This window comes from Anarhichas minor, unplaced genomic scaffold, assembly GCF_050575085.1.
Source record: "Anarhichas minor isolate MPS153535 unplaced genomic scaffold, ASM5057508v1 ptg000012l, whole genome shotgun sequence".
Lineage (NCBI taxonomy): Eukaryota > Metazoa > Chordata > Actinopteri > Perciformes > Anarhichadidae > Anarhichas > Anarhichas minor.
This window is the reverse complement of record NW_027466458.1, coordinates 8093910-8118482: the sequence shown is the minus strand read 5'-3', so window position 1 is coordinate 8118482 and position 24573 is coordinate 8093910. Positions and strand designations below refer to the sequence as shown.

General features: G+C 44.2%; 2 protein-coding genes across 2 annotated transcripts; one reads left to right on the top strand and one right to left on the bottom strand.

Moving 5' to 3' along the window:
* The first annotated feature begins 207 nt into the window (after positions 1-207).
* On the top strand, positions 208-7666 carry lrpap1 (low density lipoprotein receptor-related protein associated protein 1). Its single transcript, XM_076090675.1, has 8 exons — positions 208-476; positions 913-1057; positions 2566-2696; positions 3455-3575; positions 4448-4603; positions 4896-4978; positions 5329-5505; positions 6025-7666. The coding sequence occupies exons 1-8, from the start codon at positions 309-311 to the stop codon at positions 6091-6093; spliced, it is 1050 nt and encodes a 349-aa protein (XP_075946790.1). The 5' UTR covers positions 208-308; the 3' UTR covers positions 6094-7666.
* On the bottom strand, positions 7151-23435 carry dok7b (docking protein 7b). Its single transcript, XM_076090674.1, is given in 14 exon segments — positions 7151-7361; positions 7363-7412; positions 7911-8006; positions 8008-8108; positions 8960-9005; positions 9575-9646; positions 11746-12671; positions 13212-13310; positions 15265-15390; positions 19927-20127; positions 21942-22092; positions 22375-22463; positions 23220-23265; positions 23382-23435. Coding segments are annotated over 14 exon segments (2118 nt in total). The 3' UTR covers positions 7151-7300.
* Positions 23436-24573: the final 1138 nt, after the last annotated feature.

Genomic DNA, 24573 nt, shown 5'->3' with positions numbered 1-24573 from the left:
CTTCTGCACGAGGCGTGGAGGCTTTCTATTTGCTCAGTGTTTGCAGCCTCTGGTCAAGGTAACCGCGCAGAGCGGCTTTTCAGGAATTGTAGTGCAAAAAGGTCGCATCCGCTTTAGTACTAACACATGGGCCGAGACAAGAAACTACATATCCCAGAATGCTTTAACTTCGGAAGTGCCCTCCCGTTTTGAGCACATGACTTGGGGTTCACCAGTGAGCCGCAACAGAAACATTTGCAGCGCTGTCCCGGATCTCTTTGTTTCCACGCTAGTCGTGTTGTGTGTGTGTGTGTGTCGGTGTTGTGAGGATGAAGCTGCAGTGTGTGCTCGCTGCTCTGTGTGTAGGTGTGGGGGCACTGGCCGGAAAATACACTCGTGAATTGAACGAGCCCAAGCCGAGCGGCGGCGGCAGTGATGGGCAGACGGTGGAGTTCAGGATCGCTAAACTGAACCAGGTGTGGGAGAAGGCGAAAAGGGTAAGTGTATGACACGAGCTGTTACCTGCACGGTTAGCCTGGAGCTAACACCGATACCGCCAGTGAGAACCGAGCAAGCTAACGCTTCAGTCCGAGTCTGGCTGCTCCACTTTCCTCAGCTGTGCGGTTGTAATATTCGTCATTCTAATTGGAGATACAGCCTTCACACACGCAGGTTAGTGAGGGAGGAGCAGAGGATGCAGAGCGTGTACAAGCTTAATGTAGTTTATTTGTGTGTATTCCGAGTGAGTGATTCACAGCAAAGAAGCTGTGGAGTGAAGCTTGGTGCTGGAGTGTTGCTAGAATGTGTAGTAAGCTAACTGAAGTTATGATAACGCATGCATTGCAAAAACAAGAGAGTGAATTGGTTCATCAGAAAGAACGTGTTGTTGGTAAAAGTGGTCCGACTGTTGTCTCTTCTTCTGGTTTTCGGTAGCTGCAGTTGTCTCCGGTGCAGCAGTCTGAGCTGCACAGCGACCTGAAGATCCAGGAGAAGGATGAGCTGCAGTGGAAGAAGGTGAAAGTGGAGGGGCTGGACGAGGACGGGGAGAGAGAGGCCCAGCTCCGACGCAGCTTCAACGGTGAGACATGAGCATGGGCATGAGGCGAACTGTTTCCACACGTCGTCCTGAAGTCACTGTAGAGTCAGTCCGGCCGAAATACGCACTCATTCACTCTGAGAACAGAAACATGCTGGTGTTCACCAACCAGGCATGAATATCAAGCGGCTCCCAAACTAAAAACCGGTATTAGTAAAGTATAATCCAGACTCCTCATTTATTTCTCCTTAATCCTTAATCCAGTCCTGATTAAGTCCAGAGCTGCTGTGTGAGTGCGTGTACCTTCGTACCTGCAGCCAAGGCACCAGCCAGACGGACTCGTCTGTTTAGCATTCTGCTACGAGCAGCCAGTTCGCTCCTCTGGTTCCTCCCCAGAGGTGAGGTGACCTCCAGCAGCAGAGTCTCTCTCCTTTGTAGCTTCATACAAACACCTTCAAGGAGGACCTGAAGTCACCTCATCCCCACTGAATCAAGTCCTCCAGTCATTCTAATTGGGCTCAGAAGTCATTTCTATCTTTCCTTGTTTTTCTTTTCATCGCACTGTTGTAGATGCTCTCGGTTCGATTTGCCTACAGACAGTCTGACACCTTGCTTGTTGTTAATTGGTTGGTCTGGGAATGTTTGCACACGCTGCAGATCTCTTGGGTCAAGAAACTGCTGAACACATAAAATGTGCAGGAACCGTTCCGCAGAGACTGTCCTCAAGTTCTCACCTCCTTTTTATGAGGATTTTAAATGAGCCGTCTGCACGCGGCCACTCTCCTAATGAAACATGTAGTCAATAAGTGACTCTGATGGTTACCAACAGTTTGAGAAGGTGCTGAATCAGCGGCTGCAGTAACGGTTTACTACAGCAGAATAATAAAGGCAGAGCTTCTTCAGAGCAAAGTCCAACTTTGTATTGTACTGCAGCAGTCCAACATGTTGAGAGAGGACCAAGCTGCTCATATCTTCATAGCTGCTCACTATGTTTAGACCAAACATGGCAACAGCATCACTTACCTGTCCTGGAGAACCAGTCTAAGTTTGTGCGCTGGCAGTTTTTGATGCATTTAAAATCCTCCTTTTGATATTTTCTCATCTTTTGTGTTCCTCTTGTCTCACTCGCATCATTATTAGTTGTTATCAGGTTAAGTGCAGCATGACAGAAAGCACATGGACATCACCTGCTCTGTGCTACTCGTGTCAACAGGAAGGTGACGTTAGTTTGTTCAGATGAGCTCTTGTTAGATTCCTCGACTCTAAAGCTCGTTTCTTGGCCTCCGCAGCTTATTTTCAGCATGCGATGCATCAGAGATGCTGCTCCCTGTGATATTAATGAGTTGCCGTCAAGGGATGTGGGCCTCTGGGTAATATGTGACGTGACATGTTTGAGTCTTTCTTAAATGATGAATATATTTGTGTCTTAGTCACTTTAGATTTTCTTACTTGTCAAACCGTTTCCTCTCGTGCCGGCCTCAGGTGTTGCTCCTCACAGGCTCGTGTTGGGATCATTTATCGCAGCAGTAAAAAGTCTGTTTGTTATGTAGTGATCCTGGCCAAATATGGAATGGACGGGAAAAGAGACACTCGCCCACTGGAGAGCAACCACCTGAAGGACCACGACACCCAAGAGGGAGACGTGTTTGACGACCCAAGGCTGGACAAACTGTGGAACAAGGTGTGTGTGTGTGTGTGTGTGTGTGTGTGTGTGTGTGTGTGTGTGTGTGTGTGTGTGTGTGTGTGTGTGTGTGTGTGTGTGTGTGTGTGTGTGTGTGTGTGTGTGTGTGTGTGTGTGTGTGTGTAAAAGAAAAAGTTTCCATTTCTGCAGACTTTGTCTCAGGGAATTACCCACGAGTCATAGCAAAAAACACGCAGTTGGAAGCCGGAGACGTAAGAAAAGATGGGTAAACAAAGAGGACGGCCCGTTGGTGTTCAGCCTGGCATATTAAGTTTACACTGAAGCATTAAGGGTTAAAGATGAAACATAAGAGCAGAGACGTTATTACACAGATTTATTCATCAAACATTTCATCGTGTTCTTGAAGATGTTTGGACAAAAACAAGTGATAGATTATTTGACAATTGCAAATCAAGTCAGAAGTTGCTGGAGGACCAGAGTAGAGACGTTCTATTGTGACAACGCACTCTGTTTTATATCTATTGTGTTTTAGAGTGTTAAAATGTTTCAGCTCAATTTCTCAAACGTTGAAATCTCTGCTTATTCTAGTTGCTAACAATAAAATCTGTAATCTTTAGATTGTGAAATGTGTATATTCCAGCTAAACCTTCTGACACATCGAGTGAGGGAATTGTAGCGTAACGAGCGTTGATCCTTTGGAACACCTCCATCATTCTCACGTCGTTCTTCTGTCTGATGTACGTCCGATACGCTCGTGCTTGTGAGACGACCTTCTACAACGACTGTTCCCCCATCAGGCCAAGATCTCAGGGAAGTTCTCCAGCGAGGAGCTGCTGAGTCTGAAGAGGGAGTTCCAGCATCACAAGGACAAGACCCACGAGTACAACATCCTCATGGACACTGTCAGCAGGACCGAAGGTGAGCTACATGAATCGCACCACCTCTGCTTCGTTATGTCAGTTTATGAGCCTTTAAGCCCTCTCTTCCTCTCTGCCGTCCACTGTCTGTTGTGTGTATACAATCATGGTTCTGGTCCCAGGTTTGCTCCTAAGCCCACCAGAACAACTTTGAAGATTACATTTTACATATTAAACTAAAACCTGGAGAATTCTGCTGAGCACATTCATATTTTCTAGCTGTCGGGGCAGTTTCCAAAGTAAGTGAATGCAAAGATTAACACATTCTCACCCTCTTCTTTACCTCATTTGGTTATGAACTCTGCTGTTGCTCGGGTCAGTCAGCCCCACCTGCTGTGTCTCCTTCTGAACCTGGCTGAACTACGAGCGGTCGTACAGGCCGGGGGTGTTTTTCTGCTTGTCTGATGCAGTTAAATATTGAACGGATCACAAGGTGCCTTGAGAGGAGTGTCCGTGCACCTTCACAACACCGTCACCTCCAACCACACACACACGTTTGCTTCCTTTATTCTGCCTTGTTTTTTTTTCTTTTGATCCAAATGTCAACTGTTGTGCAAGTGGCCTTTGTTGTCTTCTTGCCTCCTCACGGTGAGACGGGCACGTGTTGCATCAGCACATTGTGGCATCAACCGATGACATGAGACCCATAAGTTACTCAAGGTTTGGTATATGAAGAAAAAGACAGTCCAGTGAAATGTTTACAGTTACCACTAACCTCAGCTTATTTAATGCTGTTCTTCTTTGTCTAATTTACTGCTTTCATTTCCTCCTTCTTCCTCCTATTCTTTGTTTCTTCTTCCTTTCTTCTCTCTCTTCTTCATGGATTCTTGTTTTCCTCCTCCCGTCATTCTCTCCGTCTGTTCCCTTCAACAGAAATACACAAGAACGTGATCTCTTCCCTGGAGGGCGACGCCAAAGAGCACGTGCTGCACCAGAAGCACACGGACCTGAAGCAGAAGATGAGAGACCTCAACCAGGGCTTCGAGCGCCTCCGTAAACTCAGCCACGAGGGCTTCACTGGAGACAGTGGTGAGCGAGAGAACACACACACACACACACACACACACACACACACACACACACAGCTCGACTCTCTGTGCATCTCAGTCTATCTCTTTATTATATTAGAACAGAGATTTTAATTCAATCTTCTTTCATTTTGTGACTAAATGACTGAGCAGCTAGTTTCATATAAGACGTCTGCTGTGCCTGCTGCTCTTCAAAGCTCCCTGTTGAGTGCGCATGTGTTGGTGAGGCTCCAGACTGTCTCCTCGGAGTGTTCATCCCTTCATCTCGGGCTCTGTTGGTTGTTCCTCTGTAGAGTTCCGGGAGCCCCGTGTGATTGAACTGTGGGAGGCTGCCAAGAGAACAAACCTCAGCGAAGACGAGTTGGACTCTCTGAAGGTAGCGCATGCATTGCTAGTCATGGTCTTTTGGATGCTTCATCACAGTGCTGCAGTCTAAATCTTCTAACACAAACCTTTGTGGTGTATTTTGTAGCTTAGTACTACTTGTGCATGGTGAGCCTAGCGTGCACAGCATTCTGATCACATCTCTCATTGTGCTCCTTTCACCCTTTGTCCCAAATCAACTGAAGAAACCAATTGAAATGTCCGCTCTATTTAAGTATATCTGGCTTTAAGATCAGTTGTGTCAAAGGGTAACATTTCCTCTCTAGTCAGTACTTGAGATGCAAATCAGCTCTGTTGTGCCTGTAAGTGAACTTGTGTTCACCGCCCTCCTCGTTCACTCAGGAGGAGCTGCGTCACTTTGAGACCAAGGTGGAGAAGCACAGCCATTACCAGGAGCAGCTGGAGCTTTCCCACCAGAAGTTGCGACATGTGGAGTCTTTAGGAGACAAAGAGCACATCAAGAGGAACCAGGAGAAGTACGAGACACTCGCTGAGAAAACCAGGGAGATGGGTTACAAGGTGAGGAGGGACACAGTCTGTCCATTAGCTCTCAGCTATACATTTTACCATCAAACAACACAAAGCTACGGTCAGCTGACTGCTGTAGAAACTAATGATGTTGCAAAATGGGCATGAATAAAAGATGGCATAGTGCTGAGAAAGAGCAGTTACAAAGAAAGAAGGGACACGAGTTAAGAACACTTAATGTTGTTCCATTGTAGAGAAGCAGAGTCTTATTTATTTATAGTTTCTGGTAAACGAAAGGAATCAAACCTCACAAGAAGTTTCCCTTTTATACCTCACGTTTACACATATAACAATAACTCTGATGAAGCAGGCGCGTTAGCTGGAGATCATTTCTGAGGCATAATTAGTCAGCCATATGTTTAAACATTGGCACCATTTATTTATTGGTATAAGAGGTAATGTTTCTATTTAAGTATCTTCTTCTAGATAAATGTGTCACGGTAGCGTGTGTGTGTGTGTGTGTGTGTGAGGCTGTCACATGGTCACATACGTGTATTTGTTTGGTTTCAGATGAAGAAACACATGCAGGACTTGTCTAACAAGATCTCCCAGGAGGGCCTCCGGCATAATGAGCTCTGAGAGGATCACGACTGAACTGAAATAATTCCCTCTTCAATCACAGCGCTCCTTCAACTACAAAAAGAAATCCGTTTTCTACTTTTCTAGTGTTATCTGACATTTGATTTATTTTGTTTAGAAATCGATGAATCGTGGGTTGTTTGTACATAATATTCAGACTAGTCTGCTACATCTGTGTGTGCAGGTGTAGAAGAAATGTGGCCATAATCCCAAAACGGCAACATTTGGTGGCGGCGTCTGGTGAGTGAACAGAAGTTGAGTCACTCTTAGTCAGATGATGGAGTTTAGTTGCTGAGGGACGGTTCAGGGGAACAGCCAACCGACTGCACTAGTACTTCACACTGTCCACACCCGTCTGTCATCAGTTACTAATGTAATATCAGATACCTCAGTCTGCTGAACTATTGTAATGTTATCGTCTAATCTATTTAAAATGAAGAAAGTGCAGATAACAGCAAGATAACAGCAATCTTTAATGTGTAAGATGTACAGGTGCCAACAACATACAAACAGTAATATTTAAAAAAATATAGTCAAACATCACTCTCATTGTCTTGGCACGGATAAAAACAGTTCATATTTACAAACCCTGTCCTGCTATTTCTGGTTTCTGTTGATAAACTTAGTGCCAGATGTTGGAGAGTTTAGAACAAACACACTTCTGTGCTTTTCTATTCATCAACTCCCACAGCAGCAGTCGGCAGCGTCATTGATTATTGTGATGAGTAATGATCCTGGCTGGCTGGGCCTCATGGGTCTGGATTAATGTCATCTGAACCTAAAGTATTCCTAAGATGTGGACCGACGAGTTCCCCAGTTAGCTTGTCTAACAGTCGAGGTGTCGGTGCCATGAGGGGGGCTTGATCTCAGTCTGAAGAAAGTCAATTTATTTGTAAATTCCACCTTGCCGAGTACAGCTGCTGTCAACCCTTTTTCCATACTTATATTATCAGGTTAACATTAGTATTTAGTGCATTCCCTTGTGATTAAGGCTATTTTATAACGATCACCTGAGTGATTCTTAGAAGGCCTTCTATTGTTATTCATAGTGGGATGGACTGTTGGTGGGAACACTGACATAACTTCTGTGTTCTAAGTACAACAGTGATTGCTATGATCAACTGCAATTAAGCACTTAAGCTTATTTACGGAGGAGATGGAAAGAATCAGCGATGAAAACTGTTTTGAAGTGTCCGTTTGGTGGCCCTCAGCACCTGCTCTCCTGCTGAGTCAGCCTGTCCTCTCGGCCCCGACCATGCTCCGCCCCCTCGCTGAGCTGTTTCCATGGCAGTGATGTCGAGGTGGGCGGACTTCATGGACTCTTGAAGGGGAGAGAAGGAAAGACGTCTGCGTTACGTGATCGCTAACCTAGAATAGTTAACTTCAGTGGTAGTGCTGCAATATAACTCTTAACCATTCATTCAATGGAAATGCATTAAACTGCTTAACGGTCTTTGCTTAAAATTCACAGCTTATAATTTAAATGTTTAAACTGTAAATTGATCTATTTTCAGAATCTAAAGATGTCATTGATATGTCTGTTTTTCATGAATAAAGTCTTTCTCCCCATTTATTTAGTTTACTGTCCCTCCTTCACATCTGTAAATAGAGCATACACACACACACACACACACACATATATATATACACACACACACACACAGATAAGCTGCAGTTGTAGAACGCTCTCAACCAAAGAAAACGTATCTGTGTGTTAATGGTAGCCGTGTCATCTATTTCTGAGCCACTGAATTGGATGCCATCTTAGCCATGTTAAACCCTGTTGTCACTGGGTGTGCAGAGCTGCAGAGTGTTACCTCTGAAGGTGCTGTACACACTGGAGACTGACGCTGAGATGGGCTCTTGCAGGTCCAGCTCTGTGTGGAGAAGCTCTCCGTGAGCCGTAGCTGGTCGGGCGCTAACGGGGATGTTAACATAATGAACCAGGCTGTCCCTGTGGAGCCGAGTGTCCAGGGCTCCAGACGGAGGAGCTTCACGGGCAGACTGGAGAACACCTAAAGAAAGATCCAAAGAGGTTCGCTGGTCAGCTGGTCGCCCATCTGATTCCACACCAGCAAGAGTCAAGATGTAAGCAGTGATACTCTTGATAGGACTCGTCATAAAAATACATATGTCATATTTCTGTCATAAGAAATGTAAAAAGTCATTTGTCATTAAAAAGTGATAAATATTCATAGTAAAAGTCAAAAAACATTAAATCATATAGTATGTCCTAAAACATATTGTGAAAAAGCCGTAGCATGTCATAGTATAGCATGTAGTCGTGCTATAGTGAAGTATTTCATCAAAAAATGTAAAAGTCCTACTATAGTATGCAACATGAAGTATAGTATGACGTAGTATAGTAGGCATTAAGAGTTATAGTATACATGTAATGAAGTCATGATATAGTCAATAGTATTTCATAAAAGCACAAAGACGAATGAGTCACAGACAGACATTCTGTGCTCTTCTTACCACAGGCTGATGTTGGCCGATGCGTGCTCAGTTCAACAGGCAGCGGGGGGGGTGGGGGGGCAGAGGGTGGCAAAGAGGACATCGACCTCTTCAGACCCGCTAACGTATCGCCAGCTTCATCCTGCTCCTCTCTCAAACAGAGAAAACCATCTGAGAGCAAAGTATCCAGATTATTACAATAAAACAACGTGAACATTACAGGAAAATATGATGTGCTAGTATGACATATCAGCAAATGTACCAACGCTGTCGAACAAAGAAAAACACTTTACAAACATATTACATATTTCTCCTTTAAGAACAGTACTTCAGTTCCCACCATATATATATACACATATATACATATATACACATATATATATATCTATACATGTATCTACAAACATACCTCGTGTATCTGCAGAAGGTGACGGGCCTGATGGAGAGTTGGCAACCTAGGAAACAAATGACAAAAACATTTCAGATTCTGTCTTGAAGAACTTATTTACAGTGAATCAGTTTTAAGAAACGAGCTTGTTTGATGTTTTTGTCGTGTTGTATTATATAACTTCTGAGAGAGATTAGTCACAGAGATGCACACTCGCTCAGTCATGGACCTTCTCTTAGTCAGTTGATTTAAGAACAGCATCATCTTTATCTGTGACATGTAAGAAAGTCGTGTAACAGTAACACCAGTAACACTGCGCTCCCCTGGTTCCTCAGCTGTACACCTGCTATGACATAGTTGCGTCACACACCTAAGTCACAGCTACTCACGATCAGAAACAGCAGTAATCAGGCCGATAGTCTGGTTATTAGACGGTGGAAGGGACGGGCGAACCAATCAAAAGTTAAAGGGCCGTCCCAACCACGCCGCTGCCACAGAAGCCTAATGCTTCCCCTCTGGTTACCCTCAACGTTAACAGTAGTTTGTGCTGTCAGCATGGTTAGGTGCTAACCTCAGCCTAAAAAAAAGCTTTTTTATGGTTCCAGACGTGGAACTAACAGGCAAATAAAATGGTACCTGAGTCAAACATCTGTTCCTCGCTGACCGCCACTGCTCTGGTGTTATGTAGTTGTCCAAACCAGGACTGCACTGGAGAGACAAGAGATGTTATTGTCGAGGAAGGGTGAAGTGCTTTTCCTGCAACATTCAACATTGTTACTGGCTACAAGGGAAACAACTGCAACTGCTCAAACAAATTAGTTTTGATAGATATATTGCAAGCAGCAGGACAGAGAGGCTTTGAAAAGGATTGATCAGGAGAAAGAAGTAAGCTGGGGAAGTGTGAGGGCACGAGATGAAAGAAAAATGTTGATACAGAGCCGAAAGGACAGAGGTGACATTTGTAGAGGTGGTAGACGAGGGACAAAAGAGATGAGAAACCTGGACAATGTGTCCCAATTTACCATGTTTCTCTCGCCCACAGCAGCTAATAACAGCTCAAGCATCAGCAACATTATTTATCATACGGTTTGTTTCAAGGTACAACTTGTGGACTCAGGCACTGTCTCATTATCCGGCATGAAGGATGTGTAGTTTATGTGTAGCAACATAGAACCGCCGACATTTCAGAGTCGAGGAAAGTAATTTCTGTTTCATACAACAGGATTTTTCTCTCTCTCTCTCTCTCTCTCTCTCTCTCTCTCTCTCTCTCTCTCTCTCTCTCTCTCTCTCTCTCTCTCTCTCTCTCTCTCTCTCTCTCTCTCTCTCTCTCTCTCTCTCTCTCTCTCTCTCTCTCTCTCTCTCTCTCTCTCTCTCTCTCTAGTATAAACATGATGTATAATGAACACACTCCTACACAAGCTGTCAGAAATCACAAGACATGCTGCTTCCTATCCTGCTCTGGGAAGAGCTTTTCACAGCCGCTCAGAAGATGAAGTAGACATAATGTGGAGGAGAGGTCTCTTCTTTTGGCTTCTGAGGTTTCAGACAAACGTATCAAAGGAGAAACAACACCGGCTCTCGACAGGTTTCAGATGGAAACTAACACCTCGTTTTGTACAGTTGTTTTATTCTATACTCAGCGGGGGGGCACTGTCACCTCACAATGAGAAGGACCTGACTTTGATTCACAGTCACTTCTGTTGTTTGAATCCTCTCACCATGTTTCCACACGCTGAAGTGGTTCGACCAAAGACATGCCGAGTCGCTAAACTGCCCATAGACAAGACACCGAGGAGGCAGTGACCATATTAAACTGTAGTACAGTATGAGCCGGCGTATGGTCTTAAAAGGTGTGGTAGTGATGGTCTATGATGCTGGTGACCCCCAGTGTGAATCAAAGAACAGCAAGTATATTCTATACAGAAATCCTTTTTCCTGCTGTTCTGCTGCTTCTCGAGCACAGCTTAACATTTTGCATTGTTTTCATCTTCCCAACGAGCCTTTGAAGGTTATGGCTATAAATACAAATTACAAAAGGCTAACTGCTGCTTGAACTGTTGGTGCATCAGTCACAAACACTGCAAGATTATGTAATACGGCAAGAGCAAAAGTTGAAATTACAAAAGGCCAAACAGAGGAGAACTGTGGATAAGTAGACCCTCACCAACACGGACTAAAAGACACTTCAGTGGGACTAGTATGACCGGGGGACCTCGTGTAATTCAGAATCCCCTCCTCACTCAAGCTGCTAAGAAGAAAAACAAGCATTGGACAAGTGAGACACTCCAGTTGAATCACTATGTGGGGTGAATAAATGAAAATGTATGATCACCAACGCAGCCTCCATAATCCTGAAGCAGGACAGAGGTCAAAAAAAGAAGCAGATAAAACCAAAACACTTTGCACGGGACTAATATCATCACATAACCTCTGTGTTTGGTGAGATATGGAAGTGGATTTTCAGTGAAACTTTTACTTTTCACCCTGATGAAGGTCGAGTGGCCTAAAGCTTGACATCACTATCGAATACCCAAGACGGGACCGAGATGTGCAGAGCCTCTTGATTCCATATTAACAGTAAAAATATGCCCGAGGATCAAACAGATGTAACATACTAAACCAACAGAGTACCACAGGTCCCTGGGAGTTAAGAGTACATTCAACATTGCCTGGTGAGAGCAATGTTATGTCCTATAATAAACAGCAGCGTCTCAAATAAAGCTTCACATCTGTGACAGCAGGTGTCGATTTGGTATCAGTCACCCATACATCTGCTTTGTATTGACAGAGAGTGAGAATAGCATTACCTGTGTTTCTCCACAAACCAGGCCTCCAGGGACCAGAAGCGGTCTCGGTGTGGACCTCCCCTCACTGTCCACAGAGGGCGTCCCCTCACTGTCCACAGAGGGCGTCCCCTCACTGCCCCATGAGTGCGAGCGCTGCATCATGGCCTGACGCTGAGCCCCGGGTCCTGTGGGGATGTTGCTTAACCTTTGTCCCCGACTACCCCATCCGTCCCCACTGCTCCTGCTGTACCTGCCCAGCTCAGGGGGGCCTTCGTGGATGGATGGTTGCCCAAGGGACAGGGTCTTGAGCAGACTCCTAGGGGTGTCGTACTGCAGTCTCAGCAGGCTGGGGATTTGATACTCTTCACCGTTCCTCTGGGACGCACGAGAGCAAGATCTGGAGACACAAGGGCAGGAAGAGGGGGTCGCAGAACTGTGCTCTGGGGTAAGTGTGGACTGAAAAGGAGGAGGAGTCGGGGGAGGAACAGCAGGAGGTGAAGAAGGAGGAGGCGGCGGAGCAGGTAGGCTGGCCACAGAGCCAAACCCCCCGTCACCTCCCTGGCTGGCCATGTCCAGACTCCCAGTATATGAGGAGAAGCTCCCTGAGTAAGATGACTGGCTGCCTGTTGTTATCCCAATCCCACTGTCTAACGAGCTCTGCCGCCCGCTGTCATGGAGCCCACGAGGATGCAGCTGGGCGGACGAGCTGGACGGACGAGTCCCCGAACTTCCCATCACAGCAGCGTAGAGCCGGTCATCTGAATCGGTCAAAGCATTCAGCGTGGACGAGCTCGAGGCTGTCTCGTTAGGGAGGTGCGGTCGAGCTAACGGCTCCACCCAGAATGGAAGTCTGCTTCCATAGCTCGCTTCCGACTGACTGGAGGAGGAGCTGGAGATGCTGCTGTGGTCGTCCCCGGCCACAGACGTGCTGAAGCTGTAAGTGGAAGCTGAAGAGGGCGAGAACGTTATTAGATCCTGACGAAGTGATTTATTAACTGATCTAAACACAAACACACCAACCACAAAGTTATACACAAAGAACATGTAATGATTCATATAGAGATCATGTCTTTATTTAGGCTCCAGATACAAAATATCATGACCTGTGAAACCAGTGTTTAATTAACGGTTCATACTTTTCTATGCTGTGAAGTCAGAAATCTTGTTTCTTGTTTTTTCCCAAACTCTCTCTGAGCTTTAAAGTTAGTCGGCAAAAAAGAATAACACAGGAACTCTGACTCACTGCAGTTCACAACTCTGACTCATACAAACATTATTATGACAGAAGGTCCTCGTACATATAGACCAGGGATTCATCCTCTGCAATGACAGACGCATACAAGAGCGATGATTAAGAAATCCCAAAACGTTCATCAAGTATCTGACGGCCCTAAAATGATGCACACGATCCATCTGATACATGACAGAGAGCCCATGAGTTACATATTCAACATGTATCCTAAAGTGAAGGTAACGATGTAACGTACCTGTGCTGCTTGCGAGGCTGCTTTGAGACAACATGCTGAGTCTCTTCTCCAGCTCGGACGCCTCTTGGCTGATACGTTCCTCTGCTGACACTGGATCAGCTTTGGGATCTGCAGGAACACAACAAGAGCACAGAAACACACAACCGTCAGAGTCTGTGAGCAAAGAGAATGAAGACAAGATGACCCAGTTGTCTGCACACAGCTGATGACATTAAAACCTATTTCCACCGTCCATAATGTTTTGGACTCTATAAGTAAAAGGGTTGAGTTCAAGTTAAGTTTTGTGAACATTTTTTTATTTATCAGCTACTGAGGAATAGTTTACTTGTCACATTATGTTGCTGTGAATGTGATCAAGGGTTTGGAGTGAATGATGGTGAATATGTAGATAGAAATCATTCACGTTTCACTTTTTCTTTTTATGTCATTAAGTGTGAAAACATACCTTAGTGTCCTAGAATGAAAGAATTCAGAAATACACATGAAAACCAGACCAGGAACCTCTTGTGTAACTTAACACAAGCGGAGATATGAAGGCAGAAGTCGTTAAGCTGCTCCTGGAAGCTGCAGCCTCTTCTTTAACACGTTTACGTGTGAGACTTGTAAATTGAACTTCTCCCAGGAGGTCGTACGCGCCTCGGCTCTCTGTTTGAACATCGATTTAGTGTAAAACCCTGCCAATTACACACTTAATGCCTGCTATATATACACAGAGTGTGTGCGTGCGTGTGCGTTGCAATGGTTCAAGGTGTTTGTGTGTATAGGTGTGAACAACCTAACCCCTCTCTGCCTCTGGAGTGCAGCAGTTAATGCCAACGTGCAGATGCCACGTTTCTTCACTACGCTATGTGAGGTGTCAGCTAACATTAGCTAGTCTACGCTAATAATAGCTGCTTCACAGCACTGAATGTCGAGGGTTACAGCGGGCCTCAGAGCCGGCTGACGCAGGCTTACAGACACTAGAGCAAATGTTGCAGGGAGGCTGAAGTTTTACTTTAAATGTTGACCATGCAACATGTAAAGAACACATACATTTTAGTCAAATTTGAATAAACTCCTTCAAGGAGTTCCTGAGGCGCCCCTTTCAGTATGAGACAGACGGACACACACACGGAAGAACAGACAACCCGAGAACATAATGTCTCCGGCTATTGGCGGCACAAAAACGCATCGGAGGCACCAACATGTCTCCTTCAGCCTTGATCACACTGATCACTGGGATCTGGATTACAAAGTGATCATTCTGTTACAGAAAACAAGCTTTAGGGTCGAGTCCTTCTGCAAGTGGAGAACTCCCTGACAAGCAGGATGTGAATTATTCTGCTGCTTACTGACAGGAAAGTTCAAATCCATCAGTATGCAGGAAATAGATTAAACAACTGTGTCCAGGTAAAAATAGTTTTATACTTTTAAATGAAATGTTAAGTGCCGTTTAATATTGACAGTAGTTAATGTCTGAAAAATAGAGATTAGAAGGTCTATTCTTGTCCCTTTTGTACAGTATGAAACAATAAAAAGCCAAAAGGAGTTACTTGTCACCTTTCTCCATCATGGCATCAATTCTCCACCAATTTAAACTGAACGATTATCAAAGTTTCTTCACAACAAAGGCCAGATGTCCAAAACCAGATCCTGAGATGTGTGTGTGTTTTAGTTGTCAGATTCTTGGCAAGTGTCCTTTTCTCTTTCCACCGGTCATTAAACCCTCCGTCTACATATTCATGGTCTCAGAAATGGGAAATCAGCAGTCCGTCACAAAAGCACACAAGTCACACACGAAGGCATGACCGCTTAATCCACACGGTAACCCTCAGGGCTTTAAGCATGCGCTGTTTCCGTTGGCGCCTGACACAAATGCTAAACATGCACACTAAACCTTTATAACAGAGGTCACAACGTCACATACCGATGTGATGGATTGTTTTAGTTCACAACAGTGCGTCTCTTTTGCCAGTATTACTGTAGGCATTTATGTCTGAAGGCATATTGTGTTTGTATTGTTTCTTAAAAGCTTTCATGCATGCGTGCGTGCTGCATGCTTGCGTGAGTGCACGCCCACCTGGCAGGGCAGGTCGCAGGCCGTGAGGCCTCCTGCTGGAGGTGATGCCCCGGACGACGCAGTCAAACAGGGAACTGATCTGCTCTCCTTCGGGACAGGACAGAAAGAAAACACCAGCCCCTGGAAGATGGATGGGGAGAGAGACCGACATCATCATCAATGAGAGACGTACGCCTTTGATGGATGAGAAAAAAATATTTTATCAGCAAACAGCATGAAGTGTAGTAAATGATGAAATATAGAGTAAAATCATCTTTGAGCCAGAGAGCTTTTGTGAAGGAAAGGCTGTTTGAATCAGCAGCGAGCCTCTTATGAAGGTTACACTCAGCTCCACTCTGCTGTCAAACCCACACAGAGCCGTGAGTCTGCAAAATAATGTCATGAAACGTTACAATCTCACATCGCCGAGATATTGAAAAGACAGCCACAGAGTAAGCCCGCACATCTGAGTATCATGTTCCTGTTATTATGGAACGTAAGTACAGCTAAGAACAGTTGAGTCGGTCTTAAGTTTCTTTGCTTTAAATGTAATTTACACATTTCAAAAACGGTTGTTGTATTATTACAGAGCTGGAAGTTAAGTTTGCATTTATGATTTTAAAGACAATTTAAAGACAATTCCATTTAGTTCTTCAAGCTGAATGAATGAAGAGTTTCCCTCTTGAAGCATCAGCAGTACATGTAATGAGAACTCTGAGCTTCATCAGCTGTTGTGTGTTCTATAGGATCTTCTCGAGTCCCAACGGGAGCAGATGCTGTGATCATAATATCGCTGTTAGGCTACAAGCTGAGATGATGCTTGTGTGAAAGCTAGGAACTTACATAGTGAACTATAGAACTCACAATAACTATAACTAATAAAAAGATGCTCTGCTTTTTAATCCAAGTGATTCATCTGAACTGAAAGACTTTTGAGAAGCTGGCCTCTGTGAATCTAGTTTTGTAAAGTCTGTCAGAAAGGTTACGAGCTACGTAGAAGCCCTCCTTCAGCCTTCAGCCTTCAGACATCAACACCAGACAAATAAACACAAACTCTGGCCTTGCACGGTACCGACAACAAAAGAGTTCATCCATCATGTACGTGATATACTCTGTGGAGAATTCTAAACAACTTAACATGGTACAGCACCAAAGACTCCTGGCTCAAGATGATCCCGATGTTCAGCAGCTGTTGAGCGTCCGCTTCCAGATTACACAAAGTAATTTATCTACACTTTCATTTGTTTATTGAACAGGGACAGTTCATTGCACCAGATATGGCTAAAAGCTCACTTCTTCCTTAATATCCATTTAATACATTGTTATGCAAAATAGCTGCTTTAAAGGCAACACGGTGTGATCATGAGTACGGAACGATCGGTCCAAGCTTTTGATGTTTGTAAATGTTATAACTCAACTTAATAAATCCTGCTCTTTGCTAAGAGATAGTTTTCTGCATAGTTTGCCAATATTTCAGTTAGCTGGAGGAAAAACATCTTCAGAGGCCTTGAGAAGCCTTTTCTCTTAATGTCAACACAACCTTTCAAACAGAAGGAGACATATTCTATCACTGGAAAGAAAATCATTAGGATTTGTTCATTCCTCACAAACATGCTGAGTTCAGCTGCATGGCAGCTCATCCTGAAAGAAGCTGATCTTATTTTCACATTGCAGCAGTAATAAATCATACTAAAGAGAGAAGGAAGCAGCTTTTCTGTCAAATGTTAACAGGCAAACCAAATCCCTGCCTGCTTGGGACCAATGTACATCTTATTGCTCCACGTAGGCAATTTTCTACAGTAATTTTAATGTCATATCGGAGAGTAATGAGACGAAGGCAGGAGGACGGCTGTTTTGGCTTGAAGTGTCTGCGTAGCAAATGCTGCGTAGTACTTTATAACATGTAATATTCTCTACACAAGAAAAACTACCTCACAAGTGCATTGATATGATACTGTACTACAATATGAGGTGTGTGTGTGTGTGTGTGTGTGTGTGTGTGTGTGTGTGTGTGTGTGTGTGTGTGTGTGTTTGCTCAGGGACATGGAAAGATTACCGACATAGCAAGTCACCTTAAATTTGCTTTTATCAAGATCACAAGGCTTGACGGCCATCCAGCCTCTGCAAAGGATCAGTTCTCACTGTGTGTGTGTGTGTGTGTGTGTGTGTGTGTGTGTGTGTGTGTGTGTGTGTGACACAGGGTCAACAGAAACACGTGTGGACGTGATAAGTCAGAAAATATCCGTCTCGCTAAAACACAGCTCTGCCCCGAGCATCATCGATTACAGAACACCGTGGTCTCATCCTCACGTTGGACGGGAGCTGAAGAACAGACATCACTACATGAGTCACACTGATACAGTGTGTGCATGCGACTGTGCAACCAAAAGCACACAGGCTGAACTGATGAGTGCCTAGTGAACGTCTTTGCACGGCATGACTGCCCACTGTCCCACACGACTGGTTGGTTGTCAGTCAGGGAATGTGTGTGCGTGTCCGTGGCAGTAGAAAGGCTCGTTGTGTCACTGTGCTGCACGTCTACAATGTACATCACAGTGCAGCTGCAGCAGAGAGCACGGTGGCAGTCAAGGGTGAAATATGAATATGCAGAAGCATTAGACGAGCAACAAACCGGCCTTCTGATTTGCTCGAGGCCTTCAGGGAAATCAGGGAGCCGAGAGGGTAAAGGAGCTTTTTTTAATAAGTCATTCGGTTCAAAGTACAGTGCAACCTAATATTATACCGTAACTGTACTGAACCGTTTGCACATCTTTGCAATGATGACGGTCTGATTCTCTCCTATAAATACATAGTAAATGTGCAGACTCAGCAGCTTTACATGGTCCGTCAGAACTCCAGGACAGACTCAAGCTGACACAGCACATCAGACATGTTGCTCTGCATTGTCTTCGAGTGAAGTGCACAGAAACATTTTTGCAATGATTTTTGGGTGATGTACGAAGAGTAGACACAAGTCAGAAGCCTGACTGTAACCAGGCCAGTTGGTGCTTTATTACCCCAAATAAAGTCGGCTTTGGGTGAATTCAAACAACACTCCACAGAATCACTGCAGAGCACTGCTATGTCTCCCACGTACTCGCCAAATACAAATGAACATGTAAAAATGTAAGCTAACACTCAGCACTCATGTGAGGAATGTCACTTGTCGATTTGACTCTCACATCTTTCTCTTTCTGTCACTCTAAGCCTCTTTCTGCTGCCTCTGGGGCTGCTGGGTAATATGTAGATGAGTTAAAAGGAGAGAACTGTGATTAGCAGTCCAGCTAGCAGGTGCTATGTGATTGGCTAAGTGACCACTACAGGGGAGGGTGGTATTTATAGATGTTGCCCATGAAAACACTGAAACCAGACCCTTTGGCCCTCAGGGTTATTCCTGGAGGAGCCATGAGACGCTTTGCACACACACACACACACACACACACACACACACACACACACACACACACAAACCTCACTAAGTGTAGAAACTTTCTCTTAACACTAACACACCACGAAAACAAAAAAGTCAGTGAGGAGGTCTCACTATGCAACAGAGCTAGATGTCTTAATAAAACCAGGAAAACAGCAGCTGTTGAGTTAAGTATTCCCACAGTGAAAACTTTAAACACTGTCCTGTTAGACACTTGTCTTGCTGTCCATGTGTCTGACTCACACACACACACACACACACACACACACACACACACGCACACGCACACGCACACGCACACACCCCCCCCCAACCCAAAAACATGAAACTGCCTCTCATTCTTCACATTCATGCCCACGTCAACAGGACATTCAGACGACTACACAAACACACAGCACATTGTTTGGTAGGCAGGCGGATAGTGTGCTGGGTTCATACATAGTATTATATTTTTAGGTATTTTTATTTTTTAGTAATTTCTTATGTGGATAAAGTTACGATATAAAGACCTGTAATGAATCTGTGTGTCTATTAAATGACAGATCTCTCAACCTGTGAGCACTGCAGAGAGATGAAAAGATGTGTTTATTCATCAAAGGGAACTTTAAACTGCTGCAGTGGAAGTATTTCACATTGACAAAGTTACCGGTTTAGTAAGTTACAAGCAAGTTCTCAATATTTGAGGGTATCTATTAAAAAGGTAGAAATGTCCATTTATACGGGAAAAGAGCAACGAAAATCTCAACGTTCATTGAGTGAGAAAATATTGTTTTTTTCCTAGAAGTTTCTATTTGTATGCGTTCCAAGATGAATGCAAATATATACTGCTCGTAAGAAGAGCATCAGTGTTGAAGAGGTTCAAATCACACTCATCACTGTCTCATCACTGGTGCTGTCAACGATGAATTGAATATTGGTGTAAAATGGGAACATAGAAAGAAGCTCTTTGATTCTTAAATACTGCCATTAAAATATTATATTACCAGTGATATTTATTTTACTCCCATTAAGCTCTAATGTAGCTCCGGTAGAAATTGCACTGACCCTACGGCATCTCGGTTTGATCAGTTAGCCACAAATAAGAGAAATACACCGACGACAACAACAGAGTCACGGCCGTGAGATGCTCTGCATCGCCCACAGCTGTTCTCCAGCTGTTGGTGTTGAAGTGTTGCCCTTCTTGGCTGCAGGCCACATTGTCTGAATACACACGGCAGCAAAACCTTCTCAGTCCAGGAATTACTTACAGAATCCACAGCGAGTCCCCCCCTCGAACACAAAGCCATTTGGCACCGCACCGTATCGACGCAGCGCAGACAACTTCCAGTGGCCGATGGCGACAGGCGGGACGCCTCTGGTGAGGACCAACAGGTTGTTGCACAGGTGGAGGGAGGCGGGGCCGCTCTCTAGTTTGGTACCTGGCTCGACATTGACACTAAACCTGTGGACTGAAGGAGAAGAAGAGAGACAGAGAGGAGAGTGAAGGTTTTTGTCTGTGGTTTCCAAACCGGAGCTACACATTCAGAGATGTAGCCGAGGGCAACGTCCTGCTGCTGTGTAGATTTACTGATCTCAAGCAATCGTTTTTTAGCATTAATGAAATTATGTAAAACCAAATGCTGCCCTGAAGGTATCTGAATCAGTACGCTTTGGAAACTGTTAACAGCAATTTGAAGTATTCACAGCTTGCAAGAAGGATAAATTGAGGTAATTTGGTTTCAACATTTGTCCGGCAGCGCTGTGGACAAACTGCAGGCGTGTGAATATGTTTAAAACTGTCGTCAGCAACAGAAAGCACAGCTACACAACCTGTGTTCTAATAGGCGAGTCGTGATTCTTAGCTGTGGATTTTACATGGGAAGATAAAATATTAAATGTGGAATTTATTTTAACGGTCAGGAAGTCAGGAAAGAACAGATTTGCTGTTAAGATGGAAATATGTTCAACATGAGCTCTTAGTATCAGAAAACAGAAGTTGTGCTTCAAGGGGAGATAGAAGTCTGTGACACAGGAACAGTACAGACTCGTAATATTATTAAGAGGAACTATGGAGCCCGAAAATATCTTACAGTTGACATTTTGGAAAGAGGAGGAAGGGAAATTATCGCTTTAGAAAAATGATTAGAAATATAAGTTCTGACATTACTGCCTATTGCTGCACACAAATGTAAATTAAACTCAGTCTGGATGTGAAGTACAGCTAAAGGTTATTTAAATGTTATTAAAATTCATGATAATAGAGAGGACGTTTCTCAATGAGACAAGTTAAAAGAGGAAAGTTTGGACAGAGAAAGTTATTCGTGAGGGTCCAAGTTATAACATTTAGGTGTACCACTGCCAGAGCTTTGAACAACAGATACAATGCTTGTGTTTAATACTTTTTTGAGCCGTTTGTCTGGGACTGTATCAAGAATGCAGGAGGAGGAGTTCATATAAAAGAGTGCAGAATTCAGCAGGGTAATCGGCAACTGAATACGGTGGTCTTTCTTACTCTTCTTGCAGACTTCTTCGTGTGCAGGAGAAGCCTGTGAAACGAGAGGAGGGGCACAACTAACATATACCCTTGTGTTGTGTTCTTAAGAACCTTGCTTCACTGCACACTATACTGAGAATAAAAATAATGAAGTAAGTCGAATAAGTTAAGGCAACTCTAACAGAGTTCACTCATATAAAATGGGATTCAGTGTATTTTAGCATTTCTTACATGTGGACCTGATGAAACCTTCTCTTTGTCCTCAGAGAAGCACTTTGAACAGACAGGAGTGATGAAAGATGTTCTCTGTCTGTGTGATTCCACTTGTTTTTCAGCAACACTGCTTAACATCCCAACAGTTACATACTGTACACACTATACAGTACATACCTCATGTATTCTTACTGTGAACCACATTCAGGCTTTAGTCTTTCACAACATGTTACGCTCAATAATAACTGTGCCATAGAGCATCTAGTGTCGCTTTAAGGCTCGATTACGTAATATTTGAGATCCTCGTACTGAATCAACCTTCCAATCCTTGAAACAAACAGCTCTCTATAACAGTTAGTCCTGCTGCTCCACAAATAAACAAACTCTTTTTCAGCATTATGCAACTCTTTGAGATCCTTTCTTCTTCACAAAAACTAACCCGATACAACTAGCTGAATTTGTTAATGTGTGTTATTCAACTGCAGATCACTGAATCAAGTACATGAATCATTTGCATATCACATCCTTGAACAAGCACCCAGGACTGTGACATCCACACTAGGCCAAACCACTGACCTTCTCCCAGGCTGTAGCGGACGTGAGCATCCCAGGCCAGCAGGGCATCTCGGCTGCTGAAGCCCAGCACCAGCGTGTGAGCCAGACAGAGGATGGAGAGGGTGTAGGAGACCCCGTCGTACCCAGGCCCAGGCTCCACGCCACAGATCCCCTGAGGGAGCAGAGTAGATTACACTGACATTGGATTTCTATTATTCTTTTTCATTCTGTATTCTTTTTGTTAGTCTACTAGCAGTCTACTTGTGACCCACCTCAAGTCCTTATCTATCCGTGTGACATCCACATTTAGTCTACCCCCTGTACATGTGACAGCTGTAGAAAGCACGTGATGCACCAGCACTAAAGAGCGGTGGTAAAGCTGCCCCAGCAGTGTGCTTCACCTGCACTTGAGATCAGAAGCAGCGAGCCTTTGGTCTGCTGCAGCTTAACATACCTCCAGGGTTACATTGAGCCTCTCCTTGTGGCCGCTGCCCTTCTCCTTCCCTTTCTTCTTCTCCTTGTACACCAGCAGAGACAGACAGTCTGAAGCAGAAACAGAGTGAGGAGCTTTAAGGATGGACCGGCTTAAAACTCAATTTTGCGCTTAATAGCAGAATGTAGAATAACAACAGTCACTTTTTTTGTAATCTCTGCTGCATGCCTGCCTGTGTTTATGGCACAGCTGTGATAACAAACCCGAAAACAATGAACTGATCCACTGGCACAGCTGGTGACGAAAGCAAAGACATAAATACACACACATGGACACACACACACACACACACACACACAGCAGAGTAGCTACATTACACCCATAAACTACTGCATGGCCACGTGTTTACGTGTCTGTCCTCACAGCATCTCAAGTTAAACTCCATTCTGTTCTCACACATGCTGCGTTCTGCTTGAAGAGCGAAACCTCTGTTACAGTGAGGACATGTCACACTTTACGTTTAACTGGAATGCTTTCAAAGGATTAACCTGGTATCCAACTGGCAAAAAACTGTTTTAATATTCAGACTTGAAGCACACAGGCACTAAATGAAATCAATCTTTCAGTTCAGCTGGTTAATTATTGCAAGACATCCCCACATGTTGACACGGATATGGTGCGTTACGCGCTCCCGTGGCGCACAGCCAAGAGACCAATTGACAAGTTGTGATTAGTTTAACTGCAGAAAGCAGACGGGATTAGTGCTGAATGCTGCAGATGAATGAACTCAACTGTCTGTCGCTGTATACATCTGCACATTTTGAGTGGTAATAATAAGATGATAGCAAAAAATAAAAGCCACATACCTGCGACCGGAGAGGGCTTCCTAAGGACGACACACCGAGTCTTCCACTGTGGAGAAGTTTGTAAAGAATCAATAAATGACAAAGTAAATTCCTGCAGTTGGCCCTTAAGTATGGAAAAACATTTTAAAGCTCCAAAAGAAGAGGAATATTGGAGGAATTAACCTTTTTTCCATCTCTAAACTTGACTTGTCCCTCCGCGACAACTGTATCCGTCATCTTCTGTCATGGTTCCGAGCAGCTGTGTGTGTGTGTGTGTGCGTGCGTGTGTGTGTGCGTGTGTGTGTTGCCTCTCCCCTAGTCCACAGAGAGAGAGGGAGGGGGGAGAGAGAGAGGGGAGGGCACTTTTCAAAATAGCGCTTACAGTCCGAGCCCCGCCGGCAGACCGCCCTCTCTCCCCGTCATTCACACCAACGAGGTGGGGAGTGACACCAGCCTCCCCCCGCGGGGTCCTGCAAAGTTGGTACAGTTGTCATCCTGCATCAAGTGCTTATTGTTCAAAATGGAGCTAATTTGATTAAAACTAAATAACTTGGACACCTTTCACTTAACTGGTGAAGCTGCTCTGAGCCGGGTGTTAGACGGGGATTCATGCGCCTTAATGCTAATCAGCTGAGCCTCAGCTGAAGCCAGTTTAATATGTAAAAACTGGCTCGAGACAGTAATGCCAATTAAGAGATGTGGAATCAGCAAATTAGCTCCAAATTTGCAACAGTAAATAAATCATTATACAAGATTACTCGTCAAGAAAATACTTTATTATGTGAACATGTCCATATGCCCACAGAATGAGCACATCCTGAGGGAAACAGCAGTCCTGCTGGTTTCACTGAATCACTGTTGTCTCTAAGCAGCAAACAGTGTGACATACTGTAAATCCCTGCATTGCTCCGTCTTCACTGAGGTACGCTGATGGTATTACTTCCAGGGCCTCTGTAAGTTCAGGGGCATTTATTCCTGGAAAGCCAGTGTAAGTTATTGAACTAGCTGGTGCCAGGAACGCTTCTCTTACAACAGAGTTGGGCCAATGCACGTCGTTCATGCTAGAATATCCTAAAAATGCAGACAGCTGACGATGTCTCGGGTTACCTTTTTGAAATGTTTGTATTAATTCTAATTCAGGAGGTTGACATGTGAAAATAGAGCTTTAACTGACTTTAATACTGCTAGAGTCTTCATTATTTTGTCTAACCCTTTTTAAAGGGCACTCTACAGATTTTACACATGAAGATGATTTTACTATACTAGCCATGTTCAGTACTCAGTTTGAGAACACAGCTGTGTTTCTGAGGAGTTCAGCCAAATCTGAGAAATAACCCTGATGATGTCATCATGGTTATTTTGGTTTGGGCTTGAT

Bases quoted from the DNA above. Each gene is read 5' to 3' on its own strand.
- lrpap1 (XM_076090675.1), top strand. From the start codon at position 309: ATGAAGCTGCAGTGTGTGCTCGCTGCTCTGTGTGTAGGTGTGGGGGCA. The intron at 477-912 runs GTAAGTGTATGA...GGTTTTCGGTAG, and splicing joins TGTGGGAGAAGGCGAAAAGG to CTGCAGTTGTCTCCGGTGCA. The intron at 4,979-5,328 runs GTAGCGCATGCA...TCGTTCACTCAG, and splicing joins ACGAGTTGGACTCTCTGAAG to GAGGAGCTGCGTCACTTTGA.